The 26,765-nt window shown below is 45.6% G+C and overlaps 1 protein-coding gene across 1 annotated transcript; it reads right to left on the reverse strand.

Moving 5' to 3' along the window:
• Window positions 1–2,415: 2,415 nt before the first annotated feature.
• Window positions 2,416–26,765, reverse strand: LOC140478735 (E3 ubiquitin-protein ligase SIAH1-like). The gene is made up of 2 exons (XM_072572049.1): window positions 26,085–26,765; window positions 2,416–3,151 (listed from the first exon to the last, which is right to left on the reverse strand). Exons 1-2 carry the CDS (start codon window positions 26,601–26,603, stop codon window positions 2,594–2,596), a joined length of 1,077 nt encoding a protein of 358 aa, XP_072428150.1. The 5' UTR covers window positions 26,604–26,765; the 3' UTR covers window positions 2,416–2,593.

Consider the following 26,765-nt stretch of genomic DNA (forward strand, 5'->3'; position numbering starts at 1 on the left):
TCACCCAAGGGTGGAATAGAATCCTGGTCCCTGGTGCTGAGAGGCAGCAGTGCTAACACTGAACCATCATGCTGCCTTTTCACATTCAATCCTTGGGGATGGAGGGGGTGATGCTTAAGGTTATATATTATAATATCTTCAATGCAGCATGCTGACAAGCTAAGTTATGTGCCATTAATACCCATAAATGCAACTATAAGACACTTCCCAATGAGGAACCGTATGGGGAGGAAACCGTATTGGAGATTTGGTCACCATCCTATGCAGAACTGGCCAACTTCAAACAATATGGCACCATGGTATCACACTAGATCATTTGACCCAGAAGTGTCTTACCGTAGTGAACGTGGAAAGGAAGTTAACCACTTGTGGAAGAATCTGGAACTCAGGGTTGCCATTTCAAAGTAAATGATCTCCTATGAAGACAGACATCAAGAGAAATACATTCTCACACAGGGTCTTGAGCCTTTGGAACAAACTTTCTCAAAAGGCATGGAAGCAGAATCTTTGGATATTTTCAAAGCAGAGCTGGAGAGATTCTTGATAGGCAAGGGGTTGAAAGGTTATCAACAGTAGATGACAATCCCCAGTGTGGAAGCAGGCCATTTGGCCCAGTAGGTCCACACCAACCCTCTGAAGATCATCTCACACACACACACACCACCAACCCCCCCAATCCTATAACCCTGCATTTCCCACGGCTAACCCACCTAGCCTGCACATCCCTGGACACTATGGCCAATCCACTTAACCTGCTGAACTTTGGACTGTGGGAGGAAGCTTATGCAGACAGAGGATAACAGTCTATGTGGAGTTTGCACAGTCGCCCAAGAATGGAATCAAACCCAGGTCCCTGAAACTGAGGCAGTAGAGCTAATTATCGAGTCACTGTCCCACCCAAGGGTCTGAATGGCCTACTCCTGCTCCCAATTCAATCGGTTTTCCATTCCATTCATTGCTAGTATTTATTTTACTCCATTCAGTCACAGCCTCACTGACTAAGTACCTACTTACCAACACCTATCTATCCTTAAACGCAAATAAATTATTGGGTTGCTGCGCTAGAAGTACCCAATGAACCACAGCCACAAAGAAAATAATCCTCAGAAACAAATTCTTGCCTCAGTCAGGAGCTGGGGGGTGAGGGCTTTGATGTCAGGACTTGGTGGCCAATGAAGGTGTGTTCATAAAGTAGCTACACAGATGATCAGCAACCTGTAGATCCTCCCAGCACACATCATTGGCAAGCAGTTAGAGCAGGAGACACTCCTAGTGAGCCAGGTGACAAAGAAAATTGAAGCCTCTTCCGTCACTGTTCACAGCTCCAGGTTACAACAGGCACGTAAAACATGCATGGACTACAGCAACTCAAGAGTTGAGTTAGCAGTGGCCCACCACCACCTAGATAATGATGGATCCAGTTCAAGAGGCTATAAAGCTCACTTCTGCTCCTCAACTTATCAGGGAAAAGCAGGAAAGTAAAAAATTAAAGTCTGAAAGCAATGTAGCATAAAACAAAACAGGATTATAAAGAGATGGAAAAGAGAGAGAACAAGCGTGGCATGGTGGCTCAGTGGTTAGCACGGCTGCCTCAGTGCCAGGGACCCGGGTTCGATTCCAGCCTCAGTGACTGTCTGTGTGGAGTTTGCACATTCTCCCTGTGTCTGCGTGGGTTCCCGCTGGATGCTCCGGTTTCCTCCCACAGTCCAAAACTGTGCAGGTCAGGTGAATTGGTCATGCTAAATTGCCCATAGAGTTAAGTGCATTAGTTAGGGGGAGTAGGGTCTGGGTGGGTTTCTCTTCGGAGGGTCGGTGTGGACTAGTTGGGCCGAAGGGCCTGTTTCCACACTTTAGGGAACCTAATCTGAAGTGTGTATTACACATCATGCAGAGGCTGTGGGGTCGTGGTAATGTCACTTGACTAGCAATCTCTAAGCCCCCAGGCTAATCTTTGGGCTTGAATCCTGTCATAGAAAATTAAGCGGAATTTAAAAGAGAAAAGCTAGTATAAGTCTCACTCTGATTTCTCTCCACAGATGCTGACAGACCTGCTGAGCTTTTCCAGCACTTTCAGTTTTGGTTTCTAATATCCACAGTTCTTTTGGTTTTTAATCGAGATTAAAGGTGGCCATGTATAAACACTGTTGATTGTCATAAAAGCCCATCTGGTTCACTAACTTCCTTCAGGGGAGGAAAGATGCCATCCTTCCCCAGTCTGGCCTACATGCGACTCCATACTCTCAACATGGTTGACTCTTAACTGGGCAAGTCAGAAAGGGCAACAAATGCTGGCCCAGCCAACGATGTCCACGCCCCATAAATGAATAAAAAGACCTTAAAAGGTAGGTTATGGCTTTACAATGGTGAGGACTAGATACCTGGGTGACAAGCAAATCTAAAGAATTGCAACCAATCTGAAATATATATATATTTATTTAAAAAAGCTATTATGGCAACATAATTTAAATAAATTGGCACAGTCAGTAAAGCTTCACAATGATCTCATGTCTAGTCTAGAGAAGACAACCAAAAATAAAATAAGCAACAGATCATCACAACACCAGCAACCCCAAACACCTCCACCACATAAATATCACGAACAGCAAGTCGAAATGGTGACGTTGATTCCCAAGTTGCCATTGTCAGCAAAGAGGTGAGCGATGGCCGCGTCAAAGACCAGACAGTCGCTGTTCATGATGGCTGTGGCGACACCGTCGTGAATGGAGCGAGGGGTTGCCTCCCAGGTCAGGCGCCGACGGTTCCCGTTCAGCTCCAGCCGGTAGGCAAAGTTCTCGGCCTGCTTGCGGGCGCCGATCAGCAGCACGATGGCGAAGAACTGCTGGTGGCCCTCGTACTTCTCCTGCTTCTCCAGCACCAGCATGAAGTGCCGCCCGAAACAAGACTGCATCATGACCCAGTCCACCGCCCCAGGCAGGTTGATGTCCGTGGCCAGGAAGACAATGTCCTCCCCTTGCAGGGTGGTGATGCTCTTGTGGACGTGCACCAGGTGAGACATGACCTGCTCCAGGGAGCCCTGCCACTTGCACGAAGCCCCGGGACAGGGGCAGGAGTAAGGGCGATACTCACAGGCATCCTCATGGTCTGGCTTCTCAGTGTGATGGAGGGTCAGCAGACATCCAGTCGATGCATACTGGGCGGGGACAGAGAAACAAACAAACAAACAAACAAAATATGTTTAATGACAGTACCCTCCTCCCGTTCCACTCCTCATACAAGAAATCAACTTTGACCCAGACATCTGAGTATCTCCGCAGAAATATCGTCCACGTGAACTATTAAAATGCAGCTCAGTGAACATCACCTTACTCCCATGTTAGGTAAGGAGTAAAAAGATAGGAACAAATAGAATTCTGGATAAAACTCAGCAGTTTCTGTGGAGAGAGAAATAGAGTTGACATTTTGAGTCCAGCATGACTCTACTCCAAAACTAACAGCAGAATTGAGTTCTGAAGAGTCATACCAGATTAGGAATGTTAACTTTGTTCCTCTCCACAGATGCTGCCAGACCTGCCGAGTTTCTCCAGCGTTCTGTGTTTGTTTTAGGTTTCCACAGTATTTTGCTTTTTTTAAAAAAGATTAGATTACTTACAGTGTGGAAACAGGCCCTTCGGCCCAACAAGTCCACACCGACCCTCCGAAGAGCAACCCGCCCAGACGCATTCCCCTACATTTACCCCTTCACCTAACAATACAGGCAATTTCCCATGGCCAATTCACCTAATCTGCACATCTTTGGACTGTGGGAGGAAACCAGAGCACCCTGAGGAAACCCACACAGACACGGGGAGAATGAGCAAACTCCATACAGGCAGTTGCCCGAGGCAGGAATTGAACCCAGGTCTCTGGCGCTGTGAGGCAGCAATGCTAACCACTGTGCCACCGTGCCACTTTTATTAAAGAGCACTTTGTTTTGTTGTGAAATCCAAATGATGTCTGCTTACAACTTTTTTTATATAAAAAAAAGGAAAATTTATTGATGACACAAAACTCACCCCTGCCAAAAAAGTAAGAACTTGCATAAATATAGGTTTTGTCCACTCACTGTGGAGCAAATTAAGTTTTTCTAGATGGAAGCAATGGAGAAAAAAGTAACAAACTGTGCACGTGAGAAGTAGCAAGGTGCTAATAAGTGGAAAATCCACTTTCCAGTGATGCTACTTCCAGAATAAATATTAATTAGTCCACGAACTGGGGGTGAAGTCCTCCCACTGTTTCTCTTTAAAGCAGTGGGAAATTTTAATGGACCACTGAGGTCTTAGCTTAATGTTCATTGGGATGGTGCCGTCTCTGACAGTGTTACACTCCAGTCACCGCAGTCGGCTGGATGACCAGTTTGAGAGGCAGAGTGATGCCAACAATGGGGGCTCAATTCCTGACGAACCAAAGCGGGAAACAGTTTGGGAACAACTGACATTGGACATTCACTGCTGGGCGGAACATGCCTGGATTCAAGAGCGTGGATCTTTAAAATGTCATAAGCAGGCACAGAAAATAATCAAGAATGCTAATGGAATGATGACTTTATATCGAGGGAACTGGAATACAAGGATGCAGAAGTTATGCTGCAGTTATACAGAACTTTGGTTGGACCCCAAACAAGCAGATCAGAGCACTTCAGGAAGGATATTTTGGCTTTTCGTGGAGGGAGGGGTACAACACAAGTGATACAAAATTGATACCTGGACTTAAGGGGTTAGGTTTGAGGAGACATTATATACATTAGACCAACTTTCTTGACAATTTAGAACGTTAAGGGTGATTTTCAAGGCATTAATAGTAAAAGACAGGGTAGATAAAGATAAGTTAGGAAAACCTGTACTGAAAACAGCACATGCTGGAGATCACAGCAAGTCAGGCAGTACTCATGGAGAGAACAAGCTAATGTTTTGAATCTAGATGACTCTTCAGAGTTTTCAGTAGGTAACGATAAACTATTTCCACAGGTTGGGGAGTCGAGAACTAGGGGACATGGTCTCAGAACGAGGGCCAGACCATTCAGGAGACACATTAGGGAGCATTTCCACACACAAAGGGTAGGAGAAGATTTCCACTCTCCCACAAATGGCAGTGGATAGAGGATCAGTTGTTAGATTGATACATTTTTTGTTAAGTAGAGGTTTTAAGGGTTATGGGCCAAAGACCAGCCATGCTACCACTGAATGGTAGAACAAACTCAACGGGCTGAATGGTCTACTCCTGTTACTATCCTCAGTCCCAATACGGTGCAGGATGGCACCCCAGCCAATATAACGTTCCTCATGACAGACCTTGGTCCAAGTTAGAGACAGTGCCAAGTCAGAGCCCACTACAGCCCACACCAGAAGTGGCATACAGAGCAGCAGTTAACTTGTTTCAGCTAAATGGCCAAGGCAGAAACCCCAGAACAACCGTAACAGGGTTATTCCCACGAACAGCCTTCTTGTACATGCATTAACGTACACTCCTCAAACTGACAACACAATGATTCAACAGACACACTGTTGACAATAAGATTCATCAACATATAAGACACATTATAAATAGTGCTACAGCTAACCAAATTCACCTTTAATCCTTCGGGGGGGCGGGGGAGGGGGGGGATAGCGAGTGTGACAGAAAATGAGAATATCCCAAACTCTGATTACACTGTAAATTCCCAGGTAGACTGCAGGAGCACAATCATAGAGTCATAAAGATGTACAGCACGGAAATAGACCCTTCGGTCCAACCCGTCCATGCCGACCAGATATCCCATCACAATCTAATCCCATCTGCCAACACCCGGCCCATATCTCTCCAAACCTTTCCTATCCATATACCCATCCAAATGCCTCTTAAGTTTAGATTAGATTACTAAGTGTTGCAACTTTACCAGCCTCCACCACTTCAGCTCATTCCATACATGTACCACCCTCTGTATGAAAAAGTTGCCCCTTAGGTCTCTTTTATATCTTTCCCCTCTCACCCTAAACCTATGCCCTCTAGTTCTGGACTCCCCCACCCCAGGGAAAAGACTTTATCTATTTACCCTATCCATGCCCCTCATGATATCGTAAACCTCTATAAGGTCACCCCTCAGCCTCCAAAGCTCAGATAAAACAGCCTCAGCCTGTTCAGCCTCTCCCTATCGCTCAAATCCTCCAAACCTGGCAACATCCTTGTACATCTTTTCTGAACCCTTTCAAGTTTCACAACATCTTTCCGATAGGAAGGAGACCAGAAGTGCACACAATATTCCAACAGTTGCCTAACCAATGTCCTGTACAGCCACAATATGACCTCCCAACTCCTGTACTCAATACCCTGCACCACTTTTTCAGTTAGAATAAATAGATTGGCACAATAGTGCTGCCTCAAGGACTTGCGACTGTACAGGACATTGATTAGGCCTCTGTTGGAATATTGTGTGCAATTCTGGCCCCCTTCTTATCGGAAAGATGTTGTGAAACTTGAAAGGGCTCAGAAAGGATTTACAAGGATGTTGCCAGGATTGGAGGATTCGAGCTGTAGGGAGAGGTTGAACAGGCCCCTTTATCTGAAATGCTTGTGACCAGTGGTTTTTGGAATTCGGAAGTTTTTGAATTTCAGAATAAGTGACAATTTGACGGTGAAATTAAAGAAAATCTTACTGGAGGAGCAGAGTTACTGAATAAAACAGGCCCTGAAACAGAATTGAGGCCTGCCACTGCTGGGCCACACCCCCCCGCACGTCACACCTGAGTGACTCACATCGAATGGGTGTTGAATTGGGTTAACTGTTTGCACTCCAAACAACATTGTGAAGTTTTTTTTCCTCATTAACAAAAAAACCTTTGGACTTTGGAGCCGTTCGGATTTCAGATAAAGGGCTGTCCACCTGTACTGTTATTTTAGAGTAACTTTTGAGGGGAGCGTGAGAGGGAGTGAGGGCTTGAACAGGGAACAGCATTATCAAAAGCCCTGAAATTAAGATACTGCAGGCCCCTTGCAAAAATCAGACTTTCAAATCCATCGCTCGATCTGCCTGATTAAAACAGCTAAATGTAACAGAGATAAACAGACCTGCATGAGCCAAAAAAAAACCCCAGAAAATATAACAAAAAAGTGCTGAGAAATGAGGGTTGTGTCATTCGGAAGGCTGGTAGGTGGAGAACAGTAAATCTACCCCATCATGCTGAATCACCAGTGAAATGTGAAGTGACAACAGCAGAGGAAATGGAACCAGCGTGTCCCACAGCCTACGTGGCACTGTGTATCTGTGCACAGCGTTTATCATGTGGGTGGCAACCACAATGCGAAGCCTGGCTGAACTCGATAAACCAGTCAAACTGGGAGTAAATACGTACAATGATTGGCCTTTCCCATTACAGTAAAAACCACAATGTGACCGAAGTAGATTCAGAAATTTCCAACTAACTATATTTTAAAGTTAACCAGTGACTCAATACTATTGAGCGCCCCCCCCCCCCCATCCCCCGCTGACCCGTGGCCAGTCATGACCTACCTACAGGTTACCGGGTGCTACGTGATTCTAGCTCCCCTTGCCTCTGAGTCAGCCCCAGCTCACTGGTATCACTCTCGCCTCAGAGTTAGAAGGTTCAAGTTCCACTCTAATAGTATGACAGGATCCACACAGGGTGGAATCAGGCCATTCAGCCCATCACGTCCACACTGATACTCCAAAGAACAGCCCACCCACCATTCCCTACCCTTGTAACCTTGCACTTCCCATGGCCAATCTACCTAGCCTGCAATCCCTAGTGACTACAGGCAATTTAGCATAGCCAATCCACATATCCTTCACATCTTTAGGTTGTGGGAGGAAACTGGAACATCCAGAGGAAACCCACGCAGAGAAGTCCAAACTCCACACAGACAGTTACCAGAGGGTGGAATCGAACCTGGATCCCCGGTGCTCCAATTCAGAAGTAAAACACTTTGCTGACATTGCCAGTGCAGCAATGGTAGACTCCTGAACTGTCGGTGATGCAGTTTTTCAGAAGACTTTAAACTGAAGACTGATTTGCTCTCTCGGATGACATTTACAATCCTATGCCACCATTTTGAGGAAGAAATGAGCATTGTCCTCAGTGAGCAAGACAGTAATTATCCCTTGAACATCAACACACCGAAAACAAGCCAGAACGTCTGTTGTTCATCAGATTACTGTTTGTATGAGCTTGCTTTGCAAGAAATTATCATACTTCTCACATCACATGAGCAATGACATCTTCAAAAAAGTGTCTAGATTAGAATGGTGCTGGAAAAGCACAGGAGGTCAGGCAGCATCTGAGGAGCAGGAAAATCAACATTTCAGACAAAAGCTCTTCACCACGAAGGGTTGTTCCTTGGATGTTACCAGACCTGCTGTGCTTTTCCAGCACCACTCTAATCTCCAGTATCTGCAGTACCCACTTTTGCCTATCTACAAAAGTGTGTTGACTGCAAAGTACTTGGAGACATCCGGTGGTAATGAGAAGTGCTATGCCAATAAAAGCCATTCTTTCAAAATGAAAGTGCGACTAACGCCCCTCATTACCTGACTAAGTTAATCTGTGTGTGCAATTAGTGAATGAGCTCTATTTCCACCTTCCCTCACCTCCCAGTTTGATACATTTCTCACTTTAAGTCCAAGCCACCAACTAGAGACAGTTTTAAACGCAAAGTGAACATCGAAAGCACTGCAGATTCTGGAAATCAGAAACAAAAACAAATTGCTAGAAAAGCTCAGCAGGTCTGGCAGCGTCTGTGGAGAGAAATCGGAGTTAACATTTCGGGGTCCAGCAACTGGAAGCTCAGGGGCATTTCTGTAGACAAGGTGCAACTGTTTTCCTAAGTGGTCACCCAGTCTACACTTGGTCTTCCCAATGTACAGGACAGCATGTTTTAAGCAGTCAATGCAGGACAGTAGTTTGAGTGAAGTGCAGGTAAATCAGTGCTTTGCCAATTGGATAGGAATTCAGATTTCTTCCCCTCCCCACCCGCAAAAGGTTTATCTACCATTGATGTCTGGCTCACCGACCTGTATTTCCCTACCCCTCCATCTTGAATAATGGTACATTAGCTGTCCTTCAGTCCTCTAACACCTCTTGGGGTGGCATGGTGGCTCAGTGGTTAGCACTGCTGCCTCAAAGCCCCAGGTTCAATTCCAGCCTCAGGTGACTATGTATGGGGTTTGCACATTCTCCCCATGTCTGTGTGGGTTTCCTCCGGGTGCTCCAGTGTCCTCCCACAGTCCAAAGATGTGCAAGTTAGGTGAATTGGCCATGCTAAGTTGCCCAGCGTTCAGGAATGTGTAAGTTAGGTGCATTAGTCAGGGATAAAATGTAGGGTAATAGGGTAGGGGATTGGGTCTGGGTGGGATACTCATTGGGAGTGTTGGTGCGGACTTGTTGGGCCAAACAGCCTGTTTCCACACTGTAGGGATTCTATGATTCTCCAGTGGTCAGAAAGATTTGGAGATGAATGTCAAAACTCTTGCAAACTCATCTCTTGCTTCACACAGCAGCATGCGATACACCCAATGACGGCTAGAGTCTTATTCCATCTCAAGCCTGCTGAAACCACAAATACCACTCCCCTCTCAATGTTAATTTGTCCAGATATTTATAGACCCCTCCTCGGTTTCTAGACCTTGTCCTTCTCTAAAGTGATGCGAAGTACTCATTCAAACCTCATTTCCATCTTCTGGCCGCACACACACACACACCTTGGTCCTTGATGGGCATATCCATCTTGATCAAACAGAAGTCTAGTTTGGAGGCCACATCAATTATTTGTTTGAAAATGGCTAATCTTCGATAGGATTCTACCTTGACTTGACGAAGTAAACACAGGAAGGATTGTTTCCAGAACCGGCATCACAGTTTAAAGGATACAAGGTAGGCAATCAAGGACTGAGATGAAGGGAAGTTTCTTCACTCAGAGTGGAGGGCTGTGGAATTCTCTGTCATAGAAAGCGGTTGAGGCCAAAATATTGGATGTTTTCAGAAGGAGGTAGATATGGCTTTGTGGCTAAGGGGATCAAAGGAGCAGTGTAGTGCCTCAGTGCCAGGAACCGGGTTCAGTTTCAGCCTCTGGTAACTGTGTGGAGTTTACACATTGTCCCTGTGTATCAGAGGATGTGCAGGTTAGGTGGACTGGCCATGCTAAATTGCCCATAGGTGTCCAGGTATGTCCAGGCTAGGTGGGTTGGCCATCGGCAATGGGTCTGGGTGGGATGCTCTTTGGAAGGTTGGTCTGGACTCGATTGGCCAAATGGTCTGCATCCATACTGTAGGGATTCTACTCTACGATTCGTTCTATTGTATGCAAGAGGGTGATGCAGGAAGAGTGTACAGAGTTGGATGATCAGCCATGGACATATTGAATGAGAAACAAACGCAGTCTCAAAAGGGCTGAGTGGCCTACTCCTTTGGAGATCAAAGCATACTTTTCTTTATTCTTGCACAGGAAGTTGGCATTGCCAGAAAGGTCACCATTTGTTGCCTGTTCTGGACTGCCCTTGAACTGAAAGTAACCTGCTAGATCATTTCAGAGGACAGTGAAGAATCAACAAGATCCCTGTGGGTCTGGAGTCTTAAACTGACCAGCCTGGGTAGGGACTACAGACTTCCTTCCCAAAAAGGCTAGTGAACCAGATGGCCGCTCACAACAATTAACCATAGTCACCATTTCTGAGACTATAATACTAGCTTCCAATTCCAGATTTTATTAATTTATCTTGCATCAACTGCCATGGTGAAATTTGAGCCCATGACCCCAGAGCATCAATCTGGAACTGTGGTTTATAGGTCCAGTGACATTCCCAATACAGCACTTCTCCTTTGTGGAGGTTTGTATTGAACTGGGCAGTACCTGTTTTTAGAATCTCATGAAGTCAAAGGAAGACTGCATTAAGACTGGACTAAAATGCTTCTGTTGCATTATCAAAAGGTTCGTCTTTTACATTTTAATTTCCATCATTCAGTTTTTGAAGGTGGCGACCAATGGAGGGGCACAGCTCCTGAAACACTTCAACCTTCACGTGTGATTAGGCAGAGGTTGAATAGTAGGATCATGGAAGAGTTACCAGAAAAGGCCATTCCACCTGCTGGGTATGTGCTGGTTCACTGCAAAAGTGTCGCAGCTCAATCCATCTCCTTTCATTTCAGGGTAGCCCTGCAAATTTTCTATCTTTAGATAAATTGTTCAATTCCCTTTGGAAGTCCTCCATTGTATTGGTCTCCACCACACACACAAGTAATGCAACAGGGCCTAACCTGAAGACTATCCAAAGCACTTCTTTCTCATTTCACTGCTGTTCCTTTCACCAATCACTCTACTGCTAATGGGAACAGTTTCGTTCCCCCTCTCTCCTGATAACTGACAATTTTGGAGATTTCAATCAAATCTACTCTCATTCTTCTCTAAGGAGAACAGCCCCAACTTCTGTAGTCTATGTCTACCTCCCGGGCAGGAGTGATAGCCTAGCTGTATCATCTTTGGGACTGTTAGTCGAGAAACCCTAGTAATATTGTGGAGGCCCAGGTTCAAACACCATCATGGCAGATGGTGGAATTTGAATTTAATCAAAACAAAAATCTGGAAATAAAAAGTCTAACAACTACCATCGTCGATTTTTGCAAAGATCCATCTGGTTCACTAACGTCCTTCAGGGAAGGAAACTGCTATCCTTACTTGGTCTGACCTACATGTGACTCCAGACCCACTGCCAATATGGTTGACTCTTACCTGCCCTCTGGGATGGGTAATAAGTGCTGGTCTAGCCAATGACGCCCTCATCCCATGAATGAATAAAGAAAAAAAACAGCAGCTCAAGTCCCACAGTCTGCAAAAGCATTCTTGCAAAATATTTTCTGCAGTCTCTCTGCAATACTTTCACTTCTTCATGAACACTCCTGAAGTTAAACATTAGTATTGTTCATTACATACGGAGATACTGAGGAACAGAGGATGGGGTTGTGGTGGTGGGGGGGGGGATCAGAGACAGACTCAAGCTAATAGATACATAACCATCAACATCACCCCACCCCCATCTCTTGACTATATAGCCCAGAGTTTCAGAGACAGTGCATTCAGGGTTCTGATAGGATCCAGCACTTGGAAGGTTATGGCTGCAAAGGAAAAAGATTGTTTTGGGCAAAAGCAATATGTACTTAGAATAGTAAACCCAACATTTAAAAATAAACCAGGGTGTTTCACATGAGTGTCATTTGATAAGTCACATGAAAGCCATGTTAGGACAGACAAATTGCAATACCTGACACAATAAGTCTACCAATTTATTTATTATACATAGAAGCTGTTGAATTATTATCGTTAAAAAATTCCAGTTGGTTCAGCAAGTCGTTCAGAAAAGGTCACCAGCCACACCTTCCTAGTCTGTTTACTGCGCACCTCTGTGCTAATCACTCTTAACAAAACAGCCACTATCAAACACTGACAAAACTTAGTCTGCTGTCAAAGAGCCGGGAGTCATTACAGAACAAGAAAACTGTCAAGTTCACAGTTAAGGCTAGAATTGGGATGGCACGGTGGCTTAGTGGTTAACACTGCTGCCTCACAGCACCAGGGTCTCGGGTTCGAATCCAGCCTTGATTGACTGTCTTTGCGGAGTTTGCACATTCTCCCAGTGTCTGCGTGGGTTTCCTCCGGGTGCTCCGGTTTCCTCCCACAGTCCAAAGATGTGCAAGTCAGGCCATGCTAAATTGCCCAGTGTTAGTCAGAGGGGAAATGGATTATTCTTCGAAGGATTTCCACACTGTAAGGAATCTAATAAAAAGTCTTCCTGAATACAAGGGGAACTAGTACCCTAACCAGGACAACTAGTCCACAAGTCTGGTCAAGTACCGGTCAACTCTAACTAATCAGGATATTTTCTTTGAAATATATCATGTCTGCAAGATTTCAGGCTTCCCTATGACTGATCCAGACTTCAAAGCTTTCAGCTGCCTGGGCTCCCTGCTCTGAAAATTGCTCTGTACACCTCCTTATCTCTCTCGCGCCCTAACCTCTTTGGCAAACCTGTCCTAATATCTCCTTGTCTTGCCAATTTCTTTCCCTGATAAGGTCGCGGAATACTTTGGATATTTTTTTTGACACATTGAAATGGTGATAGATAAATATTAATGGGAGACCGTGGAAACATAAGTGCACAAAGTAAAAGGGGATTCTGTGGTTCTCATTTGGCTGTGTCCAACACTGAAGTGGATGAGGAATGCAAGAAGCAAGGCTGCCAGCAACTACTATATTTTATTTTAATTTAGTACATAATGATTACATCCAGGACAAGGCTTCACATAAGGTATCTAGACAAAGACTGTCGCCCAGTCACCGTGATCTTCCATCACTTTGCCTGATGGACGAGACTGCTTTATATAGATATTCACAATAACCCTTCACGTTACAGGTCATGATTAGTGCTTAGATTCCCTACAGCGTGGAAGCAGGCCCTTCGGCCCAACCAGTCCACACCGACCCTCCGAAGAGTAACCCACTCAGACCCATTTCTCTCTGACTAATGCACCTAACACTCTGGGCAATTTAGCATGGCCAATTCCCCTGACCTGGTCAGGTCTTTGGACTGTGGGAGGAAACCGGAGCATCTGGAGGAAACCCACGCAGACACAGGGAGAATGTGCAAACTCCACAAAGACGATTGCCAGAGGCGGGAATTGAACCCGGATCTCTGGTGCTGTGAGGCAGCAGTGCTCGCCACCGTGCCGCCCTCCATCTTCCATACCAGGAACTGCAAGTTCATTTGGATAAAGGACCCCTGTCAACTCTGGCCCAATGGTGATTAAACCCTGGTCCTGATGTTTTTGTAGAATTTCAGAGACTGTTTGCCCTCCCAGTTGCCTTCCTTTCCCCCAGGAGCTTCCTTCCACAGCCCTCTGGATGCCCTGGCATGCTCCATTTTCTGCAGCTACTGCCTTGCCTGCAACTTGTGTTTCTGCTTTGTGACCCTGAAACCTCTGCTCCAACCACTCTGTCATATTCCTTACTCATTGTATCAACATCAGGCGGCACAGTGGCTCAGTGGTTAGCACTGTTGCCTCACAGCACCAGGGTCCCAGGTTCGATTCCAGCCTCTGGTGACCGTCTGTGTGCAGTTTGCACATTCTCCCTGTGCCTGCATGGGTTTCCTCCCACAGTCCAAAAATGTGCAGGTTAGGTGAATTGTCCATGCTCAATTGCCCGTAGTGCCAGGTGAAGGGGTAAATGTAGGGGAATGGGTCTGGGTGGGTTGCGGGTCGGTGTGGACTTGTTGGGCCAAAGGGCCTGTTTCCACACTGTAAGTAATCTAATCTAATATCTATGCTGTACATCTGATTCTATACGAGAAAAAAACAATATACCACCAAATCATCCATGCCACTTTACAAACAGGGTCTGTGCAACATTAACAAAAAGTAGGGAGAGGAGGGGGGCAATACATCAATATGGAGTTGGAAGGGGAAAATAATATACTCCAGCCTCCACAGTGCCCACCTCCCTCTCTAAAGGCAGAGAGTCATGACGTGGAGGTGTTGGTATTGGACTGGGGTGGACAAGGGCAGAAGTAACATGACACCAGGTTTATTTGAAATCAAACACTTTTGGAGCACTGGTGGACAATAGGTGCTCCCTCTCCAAGGACGCCTGGGTGTGAATGCAGCTGTGGGAGGAGTGCAGGTACTCAGAAACTATGACCCTCACCTCCTTGGCCTACTGCTTGGACCTATCAATGGCTACTTTAGCCAGGCCCAGCCTGGTAAAACACTTACAGAAAACGTTAAAAAAATCTTTCAGGATTTAAAAATCATTAACCACTATAAACAACTTGGGAACATCATGCTCAACAAATCCTGAAGCAAACAAGCAGCCAAAGCTTAATGTCGGTACAGTTTAAGTAGCTAAGTGAAAGTTCAACTAAGCAGCCCCACTTCCCAAACCTGTAGCTGAAAAGGCTAAAGTATTGACGAGAGAACTAGCATTTACGACAAGCAACAGTCAATTAAGTGTTTGAAGGAGAATCACTGTTACAATATAGGAAGCGAGACAACACTAAGGCATTTGTGGGATCCTAATGGTCAGATTATCTTTAAAAGCAATGTTGGTTATGACAGCAGGGGAGGGATGTACTTCGGACACTCTATAAGGCTCCCTTACTCTATTTTTAAATAGCGCTGCAGGACGTTTACATTCGTTTGGAACGGGGTGGGGATTGGATCTTTGATTCAGCGTCCCATAAAATGAGACGTACTCCAACAAAGCCACGCTGCCTCAGAACTGTCTCATGGACACATCTATCAAGAGCTGGTGCTCCAATCTTTCCGAACCTGAAATTTCAAAGCAATAAATCTTCCGTGCAACAGCTGTGCCTAGAGCTGCTGAAATGAATACCAAGCCCCCAACGCAATTTCAATCACTTCCAATTATATAACAACTGCACAGATCCACAGCACAAATTACATTGACAGTTCCACACATGATAATCAAGAACTGGAGTATTAAGAACTTTTAAACTCAGACTGTGTTCGAAGCATCATATTTTCGGCGCTTAAAATAAGGGATTAAAAAAAGCCACAAAAGAAATCCCCCACTCCAAAAATACTGGTAAAATTGATTTTTTGCAAAAATATATGCTGTTAGTTTCAATCTGACCAAAATTCAAGACAACTCTTTAAAGGCACATTCACAGTTAGTGGGCCACCTCAGTAGAATCAGCTTTTTTTAAGTTGCCACTTTGAAGTCAGTCATTATGAAGAAGGGGAGACAATAGAAGTTACTGGGGATGGTTGGAGCCTGTTTGCAATCTTGCTTTCTGATAAATGACTCCAAGTTGGCTACTGGGCCCCTGGAAGGTTGGGGGAGTGGGAGGGTAGACAATCAGAGTGCTTGCCACCACGCTGTGCTGAAAAGAGAGCAAATCAGAGACAAGAAGAACTGAAGTTTCCTGAAACCGACCATTGCGCTCTCTATTAAAACTGTAGTGGGCAATCCCACTCAGACTTTTCCCAAGGTTTTCACTACTCCAGATGGCATTGCCCAGGCTCACTGGTAAGCTGGCTCACCAGGCACAGTGGCACAGTTGAAGGTTTCTGCCCTGATCATTTTCCAGCTGCAGTACTGAAGATCTGCTCCTCTAGCAAGGTCGCTCATTCATTATTTTGGTGCTAAGTGATTTCCAGACATGGACTTTAAAATGAAAATGTGAACCTCAATGTTCAAATCCCTCCCTGGCTGCTCAACCTCTGTCAGCCCCATGAGCCTCCAAGAGCAGTCTTTGTTCAGTTTGGTCAGTTGTGCACTCCTTGTTTCCTCATTGCCAATGACGGTTTCATCGCCAGACGCTGAGGCCCTATATCCTTCAGAGCGCCCCCTACCCTGAAACTCTCCACCTTCCTTTAAGATGCTTTTAAAAAACTAATTTTCCCAGCTTTTAGTAACCTGTTTGAATAGTTCCTCATGTTGATGTGCAACAAATTTTGTTTGATGTAGCTCATTATACTCCCAGGATGGGAGCAATTGGATATTCTTTTCAAAAGGAACTCACAGTCAGATGGGCCAAATGGCCTCCTTGTGTGCTACATGATGCTAGAAGTGCCCACTCCCTGCTATGCAAATGCACTGCCAAACTTTATAATCTTAAAATCCCTACAGTGTGGAAACAGGCCCTTCGGCCCAACAAGTCTACACCGATCTCCTTCAAGGAAGACAGAAAATCCAGAACAGTCAAAAACACCAAAGTGTTTTCTTATGAACTGGTGGACAACAAGAAGAGTCATGGGTTGAAGACAAGGACACTCTCCCCCTAAGAACCTAGTGTCAACTGACTTGTTAGCTATTGTAATGCTGGCTTGTGCATCAAGAGAACTGGAGTACAGGGATGCAGAAGTTACATTGCAGTTATGCAAACTCTATTGTGATGATGATACTCTAGCTTTTAAGAGGTGTATTTTGTCCTGTCCTTTTTTTTTCTGAAGAGAGGTTTTAAGACAGAGATGCCAAATTATTTTAATGCAGTAAACACTTTGAGGCACCCTATTTTAAAAAAAAAGTTGAAACAATAGAAGCAGCCTGGATGGGTGGGGTCAAGCTCCCACAAAACAAGGATTTTTAGTCTGAGCTTTTCAGCAGTTGGTGGGTCTTGAAGCTGGATGTGGAAGCTGTTTTTCCTCTCTGTCACAGCTAAAAGCTGGTTTTTGTTTTTTTTGGGAGGGGGAGAAAAGAGGAAGCAGTGGAGTGGGGAGGAACTCTTCCTGCTGTTACAATTGCACGTGAGAAAATCTATTTTGCTGAAGTTGCCTTTGTAAATGGTGCGTTTATGCGATGTTACTAAATTGGAATAGTTACTGTTCAGTAGTTAAATAACGTATTATTCTGTTAAGTTTTCCAAGAGAGTTGTTATTCCGATTTCTTCTTTCTTTTTGTTGTGTTTTAACTGTAACGTATGAATAAATTGCGTTTGCTTCAAGACTGGTAGCCTGACCACTCAAATTGTATCGAGAAGGCAACACCTGACACTTGCCTTTAAAACACAAAAATGATAGGGTCTAGGTTAGGAGGGAGTTTGATCCTGTCCATAACTAGTAAGACCTTATTTGGAGCACTGAGAGCAGATCTGGACACCACACCTTAGGAAGGATATGCTGGCCTTGAAGGGGGTACACTGTAGGTTTACAGGAATGATACCTAGACTTCAGGGGAGGATGATGAGATATTACACAAATTAGGCCTATTTTCTCTAGAATTTGGAAGGTCAAGGAATGATCTGATCAATGTCTTCAAGATATAACTGGAAATGATAGAGTAGATAAAGATAAACTGTTTCCACTGGTTGGGGATTCGAGAACTAGGGGGCATAGTCTGAGAATTAAGGCCAGAAAGTTCAAGAGAGACGTTAGGAAATACTTCTACACAGAAAGGGGGCGACACAGTGGTTCGCACTGCTACTTCACAGTACCAGGGACTCAGGCTCGATTCCAGCCTTGGGTGAACCTGTGGAGTTTTCCCATATTCTCCCCGTGTCTGTGTGGGTTTCCTCCCACAGGTGCTCCGGTTCACTCCCATGGTCCAAAGGTGTGCAGGCTAGATGGATTGGCCATGCTAAATTTCCCCTATAGTGACCAGGGATGAGCAGGCCGAGTGGATTAGCCGTGTGAAATGTGGGGTTACAGGAACGGGGTGGGAGGCAATGCTTTTCAGAGGGTCAGTCGGGTTCGACGTGCTGAGTGGCCTCCATCTGCACTGAAGGGGCTCTATGACTCTACAAGTTCGCAACTCTTCCTCAAATGGCAATGGACATTGCATGAATTGTTACTTTTAAATAAGAGATTGATTTTTTTTTAAATGCAAAAGGTATTAAGGGATTGGGGCCAAAACAGGTCTATAACATTAGGTCATTTAATGCTAGAACAGGCTCAAGGGGCTGACTGGCCTACGCATGTTCCTATGCTCCTATAGTTACAAAATACTTTGAAATATCCTCCCCTTCTGCCTTTATTCATTCATAGAATGTGGGTATCATTCGTATGTTTAGCATTTGTTGCCCATCCCTAATTAGCCTTACAACAAGTGGGCAGCTCAGTCAGCGATCAAGAGCTAAGACAGATGTGGAGTCACATGGAGGCAAGAGATGGTAAAGAGGGCAGATTTCCTTCCCTAAAAGACATTGGTGAACTGGCGAGGATTTAAATGGCAATCAATAATAGTCATCCACAGAGACCAAGTGAACATTCCAGATTTATTCACCAAATTCAAATTCCACCAGCAACCAGATTAGGATTTGAACTCATGCCCCCACTGCATTAGCCTGGAGCTTTGGAGTCCTGCAGCATTACCACAATGCCACCATGTTCCCCCACCCTGGGGAGGCACTATATAAGTGCAAGTTGTGCCTTTTTAACAGTGCATTTAATTTACTGAACTACCAGAATATCAGATTAGGCTAGTTTCTTAGAAACAGAGCAGGATACTGATCTGTAACATATTACCACTTTCAATAAAACTCACTGAGCTCATCAGAATCCTGTGTTAATCTTCGCCAAAGCAGGCTTTAAAACTAACAGCGTATGCATTTTTTTGTGAAAGCACTCTTCATGCAGTGTGGGAACACTGGATACTTTGAATACCTCATTAGACACATCCATTAAAACTGGGTTTTGCAGGACTTTTTTTTTCACTGGAGCGTAGGAAGTTGAGGGCTGACCTCAGAGGTTTACAAAATCATAAGGGGCATAGATGGAGTGAATAGCAAAAGTGTTTTCCCTGGTGCGGGTGAGTTCAAAACTAGGGAGCATATTTTTAAGGTGAGAGGGGAATGAGGATATGAGGGGCAACTTTTTCCCACCACCACAGGTTCACAGGAATGAGCTGCCAGAGGAAGTGATGAATGCAGGTACAGTTACAATATTTAAACAACATTTGGGTAAGTACATGAAGAGGAAAGGTTTAGATGGAGATGGGCCAATCATAAGTAAGTGGGACTAAGTTTGACTTGGGGACATGGGCCCATGTTGACAGGTTGGACTGAAAGCAACAAATGCTGGAAATCACAGTGGGTTCGGCAGCATCTGCTGATAGAAAGGACGCTAACATTGAGTTTAGATGACTCTTCAACAGAGGACCAAAGGGATTGTTTCGGCGCTTTATGACTCCATAAAATAATCCCATTGACTGATGCACTGCAAACATTGAGCAAATAAATAAATTTACTACAAGGTCCCTGAATGTTCACTAGAACTGATGAAGGATGTGTTTGAGGACCACGTGTGAAACAATATGTGTGAGCTATTAAAAGAGAAAGGCCTGTGCACTGGAATCAATGTCAATGTACAAACTCAAAAGAGCTACAACGCAGGAGCAGTCAGAAACAAGTAGTGTAAAAGCAGGCCAACAAACGTACGTTGTGGTTCACTCGGTTTCTCCACAGATTCTCTAAGCCTGAACCAGAGAATCAAACATACTAAAAGGAGGCCTTATGATCCATTGCACTGATGCTAACTATTTTAAAGCAGCCATCCAATCAATTCCACTCCCCTGCTCTTTCTCCTATTGACTTATCAATTACAGGAATATGGGCAATGGGAGCAGGAAATGGTCATTCAGCCCCATGAGCCTGCTCCACCAATGAACCAGATCATGGCTTCTATCTCAACACTATTTTCCCCATATCCTCGATACTTTTAATATCCAGAAATCTAGCACATTGTGTCTCGGAATATACACAATGGATAGACCTGCAGAGAATTCCAAAGATTTTCCACCACCCTGAGTGAAGGAATTCCTTCTCATCTGTTAAATAATTTAGTTCTCATCCTGACACTACAGTCCCTGGTCCTAAAGATTTTTCACTCTGCATCCTCCAGCTAACGGAGGCATCCTTCCTGCATTTATCTGTATCTAATTATAATTATATCTAATCCATCTAGTCGATTCTCCTGTTCCTTTGATGCTGCCTGACCTGCTGCGCTTTTCCAGCAACACATTTTCAGCTCTGATCTCCAGCATCTGCAATCCTCACTTTCTCCATGTAACTCAATACCCTGCTCCTGCCTCTCCCCATACCCTTAGACTTAGAGCTAAAGGGATCCATGTCCTTCTTGAAAACATTTGATATTTTGGCCTCAAATGGTTTCTGTGACAGAGAATTCCCCAGGCTCCCTATTCTCTGGATGAAGACATTTCTTCTCATCTCAGTCCCAGTCTTTCGACTACAACCCATGGTTCAGACTCCTGTGTCATCAGCAAAATCCTTCCTGGTGTTTGTCCTGTCTAGTCCACTTAGAAATTTGTAGGTTTTCTTCTGAACATCCAGTGACTATAGTCCTAACCAATCCAGTCTCTCTTCATATGTCACAGGATGTGGGCACTGCTGACTCGCTCAGTATTTGTTGCCCATTACTGATTACCCTGGAGAACCACTGCACTCTCTGTAGTGTAGGAAGATCCATGATGCTACACGACAGGAGTTCAGGGACTTTGACACAGAGACAATGAACAGAAATATTGTTCCAAGTCAAGATGGTACAGGGCTAGGCAGCAGTTTGCAGCTGGTGGTGTCTTCGTGAATCCACCCTCCAGGTGGAGGGATTGCAGGTTTGGAAGGTCCACTCAAATGATCCTTGGTGAGTTGCTGCAGTGTATCTCGCACATAGCACACATCACTGTGGTGCCCTGATAGAGTCAGTGAAGGTTGAAAGTGATGGACGTGGTGTTAGTTAAGCCAGCTGCTTTGTCCTGCTGTTACATTTCAGAAATTTTGATGGAACTGGATGCATCTAGTCAAGTGAAGAGTGTTCTTCACATCCTTGACGTTTGCTTTCTAGACAGTGGACCAGCTTTGGACAGTTGAAGAGAGATAATACCACAGAATTCCCATGTCTTCATCTGCTCTTGCAGCCAGAGTATTTATATGGGCTAGTCCAGTTGCGTTTCTGGTCAATGACACCTGGCCTCAAGGATTTTAACGGTGGGGCATTCAGTACTTTAAAGCCACTGAGTGTCAAGGGAAGACACTCTGCATGACTGGAGTTGGTCATTACCTGACACTTGTGCACCCAAGATGTTACTTACCACTTGTCAGCCCAAGCCCAACTTCAAATAAAAATGGAAAACTCTGGGAAAACCTCGCTAGGTCCAGCAGTGTCTGTGGAGAGGAAGACAGTTAGCCTTTCAGACCTTGAACATTGTTTCAGTCTAACTACCTGTGGCCAAAGACTGTTTCATTAGAGGAGTTGGGAACTTGAGGTGCAAGTATGGGCTAACATTCTTATTTCTGATCATATGTTGGAGGGAAAGTGATTGGTGAAGCAGCAGAGGATGTCTGTATAGAAGGATCTAGGGCTCTTGCGGCACAGTGGTAGTGTCCCTATCTCTGAGCCAGGAGGCTCATGCTTAAGCCCCACCTGCTTCACAGGTATATAATGATATCTCTGAATGAATTAGAAAAACATCTACCATGAAGAACGAGGTTCTTGTGGTGTGGTGGAAGGATGCCCAACTCTGAACCTGGGATCCTGGGCTCAAGACCCACCTGTTCCAGAGGTGTGCCATAACACAGCTGTATAGGTTTAAGAAAAAAAGCTGAGGTTTGCTTCTCCGGGTGGGTGGTGCATGTTAATTGATAGGGTTCTCACGGTACAGCGGTAGCACCTGTATCTCTGAGATAGAAGGCTCACGTTTGAATCCTAACCTCTCCAGGATATGTGCAATTACATTTCCGAACACATCGTTTGGAAAATATCTACCCCAAGGAACTGCTGCGGAGACACCTTGGGATGAGAGGATTGACCTTGAACAACCATATTCTTGAGCTAGATCAGATTCCAACCAGTAGGAAGACTTTCCCTCAATTCTCATTGACTTCAATGTTACTATGCTTGTTACAACAACATCTTGAGAACACAATCATCCAATCCTGCATCCTCCTGACTTGGATATACAGCACCTTTCAGTCGTAACTCAAGAAATCCTTCGTCAAGATCATAACTGAAGCACTCAGATTGCGCTGAGTCAATGAGGCAAACAGCAAATCAACAAACACCCTCACAGTAATATTCCTTAAGAAATACATCTTCGCCCCACATCTCAGCGATGAGTGATCAGGATCCGACATGGGTTTGTGACCTGAACGTGATGTGTAGGATTATGGGAAGGAGGCAGAGGAAGGGCTCTCAGGGAATTGTTCCTGCAAAGATACAATGGGTCAAACAGCATCGTGCATTGTAACTATCCTGTGAGCCTCAGTAGATCAGGCAGCACGTTCCACGAGAAACTTCTGGTGACCTTTCTGTTGTGTGCTGAAACATTAATTCGGTTTCTACCTCCACAGATGCTGCCAACCCTGATGAAATTTTGCAGCATTTCCTGCACTCATTTCAGCATCTGCACAGTTTCTCTTTTGGAAAGCAGTTCTGCAATGGTGTCCCTGGTTATCACAGCTTCAAGCTGAAATTCATTCCCCTTACCAAACCTACCTCTCATCACAACCTTGCAGATGCTGGATCAGTGTGTTCACTGTGCAAGGATAGGATATACATGCCTCTGTGCAGAAATGTCTGAACCCCATAAAAGGTACCGCCAAGTCAACAATAACAGTCCTCCAGTGTGGGCAAACCAGCTCATCATTAGCCAGGCCAGTGGATTATCACAAGAACATAAAAACAGGACATTGCCCAGAGAGCCCTTTAAGCCTGCTCAGCTACAATCTTATACTCTTGAGCTTGAGCCAATTCCAACCAGTAGATAACCACAAGACAAACTTCAACTTTTATCCATGTTCCCAACCCATTGCAGTACTCCTTTACTCACTCTGCATTCAAGCGTGTATTGATCTCCAAAATTGAATCAGTATGCACAGCTTCCTGGGCCTTACTAAACTTGTGCCATTTACTGTAGGTGTAGATTTCACCACTCTAATCCAGCCTTGTTTGTTGCCCATCCCTGGTCACCCTTGAGTAGGTGGTGGTGAGCTACCTCTTGAACCACTGCAGTCCCCATGCTGTAGGTTGGCTCTTATGGAGGGGATTCCAGGATTTTGACCCAGTAACTGTAAAGAAACAGCAATACATTTCCATGTCAGGACTTGGAGGAGAACTTGCTGTTGGTGTTCCCATGTAGCTGCTGCCCTTGACCTTCTAGAAGGGCGTGTTCGTGGGTCCGGAAGGTGCTATGCAAGGAACTTTGGTGTATTTCTGCAGTGCATCTTGTGGATAGTACACACAGCTGCTACTGAGCATTGATGATGGAGGAAGTTGATGCCTGGGGATGTGGCACTGATCAAGTGTGCTGCTTTGGCTTGGATGATGTCTTGAGTGTTGTTAGAGCCATCCAGGTAAGTGGGGAGTATTTCTTCACACTGCTGACTTGTGCTTTGTAGATGGTGGACAGGCTTTGGGCAATCAGGAGGTGAGTTACTTGCCACAGCATTGCTAGCCTCTAACCTGCTCTTGTAGCCACTGTGCTTATGTGGGGAGTCCAGTTGAATTTTTGATAAATGCTAACCCCAAGGATGTTGATAGGGGGCATTTCAGTGATGGTAACACCACTGAATATCAAGGGGTGGTGATTAGATTGCTTCTGGTTGGCGATGGTCAGTGCCTGGCATTATGTGATGCAAATGTTACTTGCCACCTGTCAGCCTGAGCCTGGATGTTGTCCAGATCTTGTTGCATTTGAGCATGGACTGTTCCAGTATCTGAGGAGTCACGATTGGTGCTGAACATCATCAGTGAACATTTCTATTTCTGACCTTATGATGAAGGGGAGATCATTGGTGAAGCAGCTGAAGGTAGTTGAGCCGAGGACACTATACTGAGGAACTCATGCAGGTTAGGTGAATTAGCAGATGTTTTGACAGCAAAATGTGCTACATCTTTTCAAAGATATATCTGCACAGAAATACAAGTTCTGACATTGATCACTGAATGATTCTGACACATGGTCAGAATAGACTTTACTGAGTTGCCTGGTAGCCACCTTCCATAAGCACAAACATTAACTGACAAGAATGATTAACTGTCTTGGATCTTCACAATTAAAGTGACGGCTCACTAATCTGTGTAATTTTAAAGAAGTTGCCACAAGTACATTTTAAATGATCAGTCAGATGCTTCGTTCTCGAATCTGAAATGCACCACGTCAGAGTTAAGAATTTATACTGAACCAATTCTAGCCCAAATCAAAGTAACAGATCTTCAAAATTACCTAACTATAGGCTATACAGCCTATGCTAACTTATGTCTCTAAATCATAGATCTACTTGTATCCAAAAGCAGCCACTGATTTCTTTAAATGAAATGTTCCATCTGCTATGCAATAGAGATGCCTGTACTCCACTTTGTCCTTCTTTCAGGCTGACACCTGTCACCTGCTACTTACAACTTGGGCCAATATTACCTGCTCATGGTTTAATCTGAAGTCATTTCTTCCCCCGGGTTTATCTTTTCACATCATTCACTATCTCTCACTCAATGAGGTCCTCCACCCTTTTTGTCTCCCCTCACAACTCGCTCCCTCGTCTGCTACCAAAAATCAGTTGTCTCTTGGCACCTTCTTCAGAGCTCCCATGATCATGCCATCAGCTCACAAACCTCACACAGCCAGAACCAACACCATGGTGGCCACGTTGGCAGAAGTGGCAACAGTCTTCCCTTGTGCACGTAAAAACAAACCTGGCTGTGGGATACGCGGGGTGCATCTGCTGTCGATGCAACAAAGCTCGCAGAAAGTGTATCCACGTGCCTCAGCTCTTGTGGCAAAATTATGACCACAGCCTGACTTCAGATGGCCTGCCCTCCCTCCCAAGTTTCTATCCAAACAGCTAGAGTAAAAATATCTGTAAATGTCACCTGTGTGAACAGAAAAGTAACAGCATAGCACGGTGACACAGTGGTTAGCACTGCAGCCTCACAGCACCAGGAATCCATGTTCAATTCAACCTCGGGTGACTGTGCGAAGTGTGCACATTCTCCCCGAGTGTGCGGGGTTTACCTCCCGCAATCCAAAGACCTTCAGGTCAGGTGAACGGGCCATGCTAAATTGCCCATAGTGTTAGGTGCATTAGCCAGAGGGAAAATGGGTCTGGGTGGGTTAATCTTCAGAGGGTCGGTGTGGACTTATTGGGCCAAAGGGCCTGTTTCACACTGCATTAAAGCAGATAATAAACAGAAAGTGGCCGTTCAGCCCATCATGTCAGGCCCAGCTGAATAAACCAGCCATCTATTTCAGGACTATTTTCCTGCACCTGGGCCACAATCTTGCCTGCTGCAGAACTTCCAAGTTCCTTTTAAAATTATTCCAACCCAAAAAGGAACAGAGACAACTTAGGGGGGGGACACTGGCTTACCATCCAGTGGCACCCAAATAGCAGGGGGAGTAAATGCAGAAAGCCACCACCATACTTGGATGTGACTGGGGGTAGATAAAGGCGTCTTGGATTTCACACAAGGGCTTTTAAACAGTATCAGAGGGCACATGCCTGAAGGTGCTGAATGGGTGTCAGAGGGCAATCTTAAACCCAAAGTAACAGTGGTGCAAAGGGGGGGGGAGGGGGTGAGGTTTAAAAAGACAACGAACAATGTGCACTAGAGGCCACCGGCTGGGTGACAGTATCTTACCTTGCAGGGGAAGAGCACGGCCGAAGCCACTTTCTCCATGGCCAGGTTGCGAATGCTGGGGGTGAGGGATCCCCGGCAAGTCGGGCAACAGGTCAACTTCTGCCGGCAGGTGTTGCACACCAAGTGGCCGGCTTGGCATTGCAGGATCGGCGGCAGGACGTAGTCGAAGCAGACCGGGCACTCGAAGAGCGAGGTCAGTTCTTGGGCGGCGGCGGCGGCGGCGGCGGCAGCAGCAGCAGCGGCGGCAGCCACCGCCGCCGCCTGGTGATGGTGCAGGGGCGGAGGAGGGGGAGAACCGACACCGATAATCGCCGCCGCCGCCGTCCCGCAGCCACCCACTGCCCCGGCGGCGGCGGCGGGGGAAGAGGAGGAAGCGGCGGCGCTGGTGGCGGATGCAATCGCCGCTGCTGCTGCTGCTGTTGCCGCCGCCGACAGGCCGTTCGGGCCCGGGGAAGGAGCAGTGTGCTTGCCGGTTTTGCTCACCCCGCCGCCCGCTCCGGCCGATGGCGGGTGGCTCATGGCTAGCAAGCAGGAGGATAGCCGGGCCAGGGCATGGGTTTCCCTCCTGCTTCTCCCCCTCCGCCCTCCCTCCAGCCCCGGCTCCACTTCCAGCCGCCGCCGAATGTTTAGAAACAAAAAAATTCGCAACACCGCGTTCTAGAACCTTGCAACATCGGCGCC

This window comes from Chiloscyllium punctatum, chromosome 6, assembly GCF_047496795.1.
Source record: "Chiloscyllium punctatum isolate Juve2018m chromosome 6, sChiPun1.3, whole genome shotgun sequence".
Taxonomy (NCBI): domain Eukaryota; kingdom Metazoa; phylum Chordata; class Chondrichthyes; order Orectolobiformes; family Hemiscylliidae; genus Chiloscyllium; species Chiloscyllium punctatum.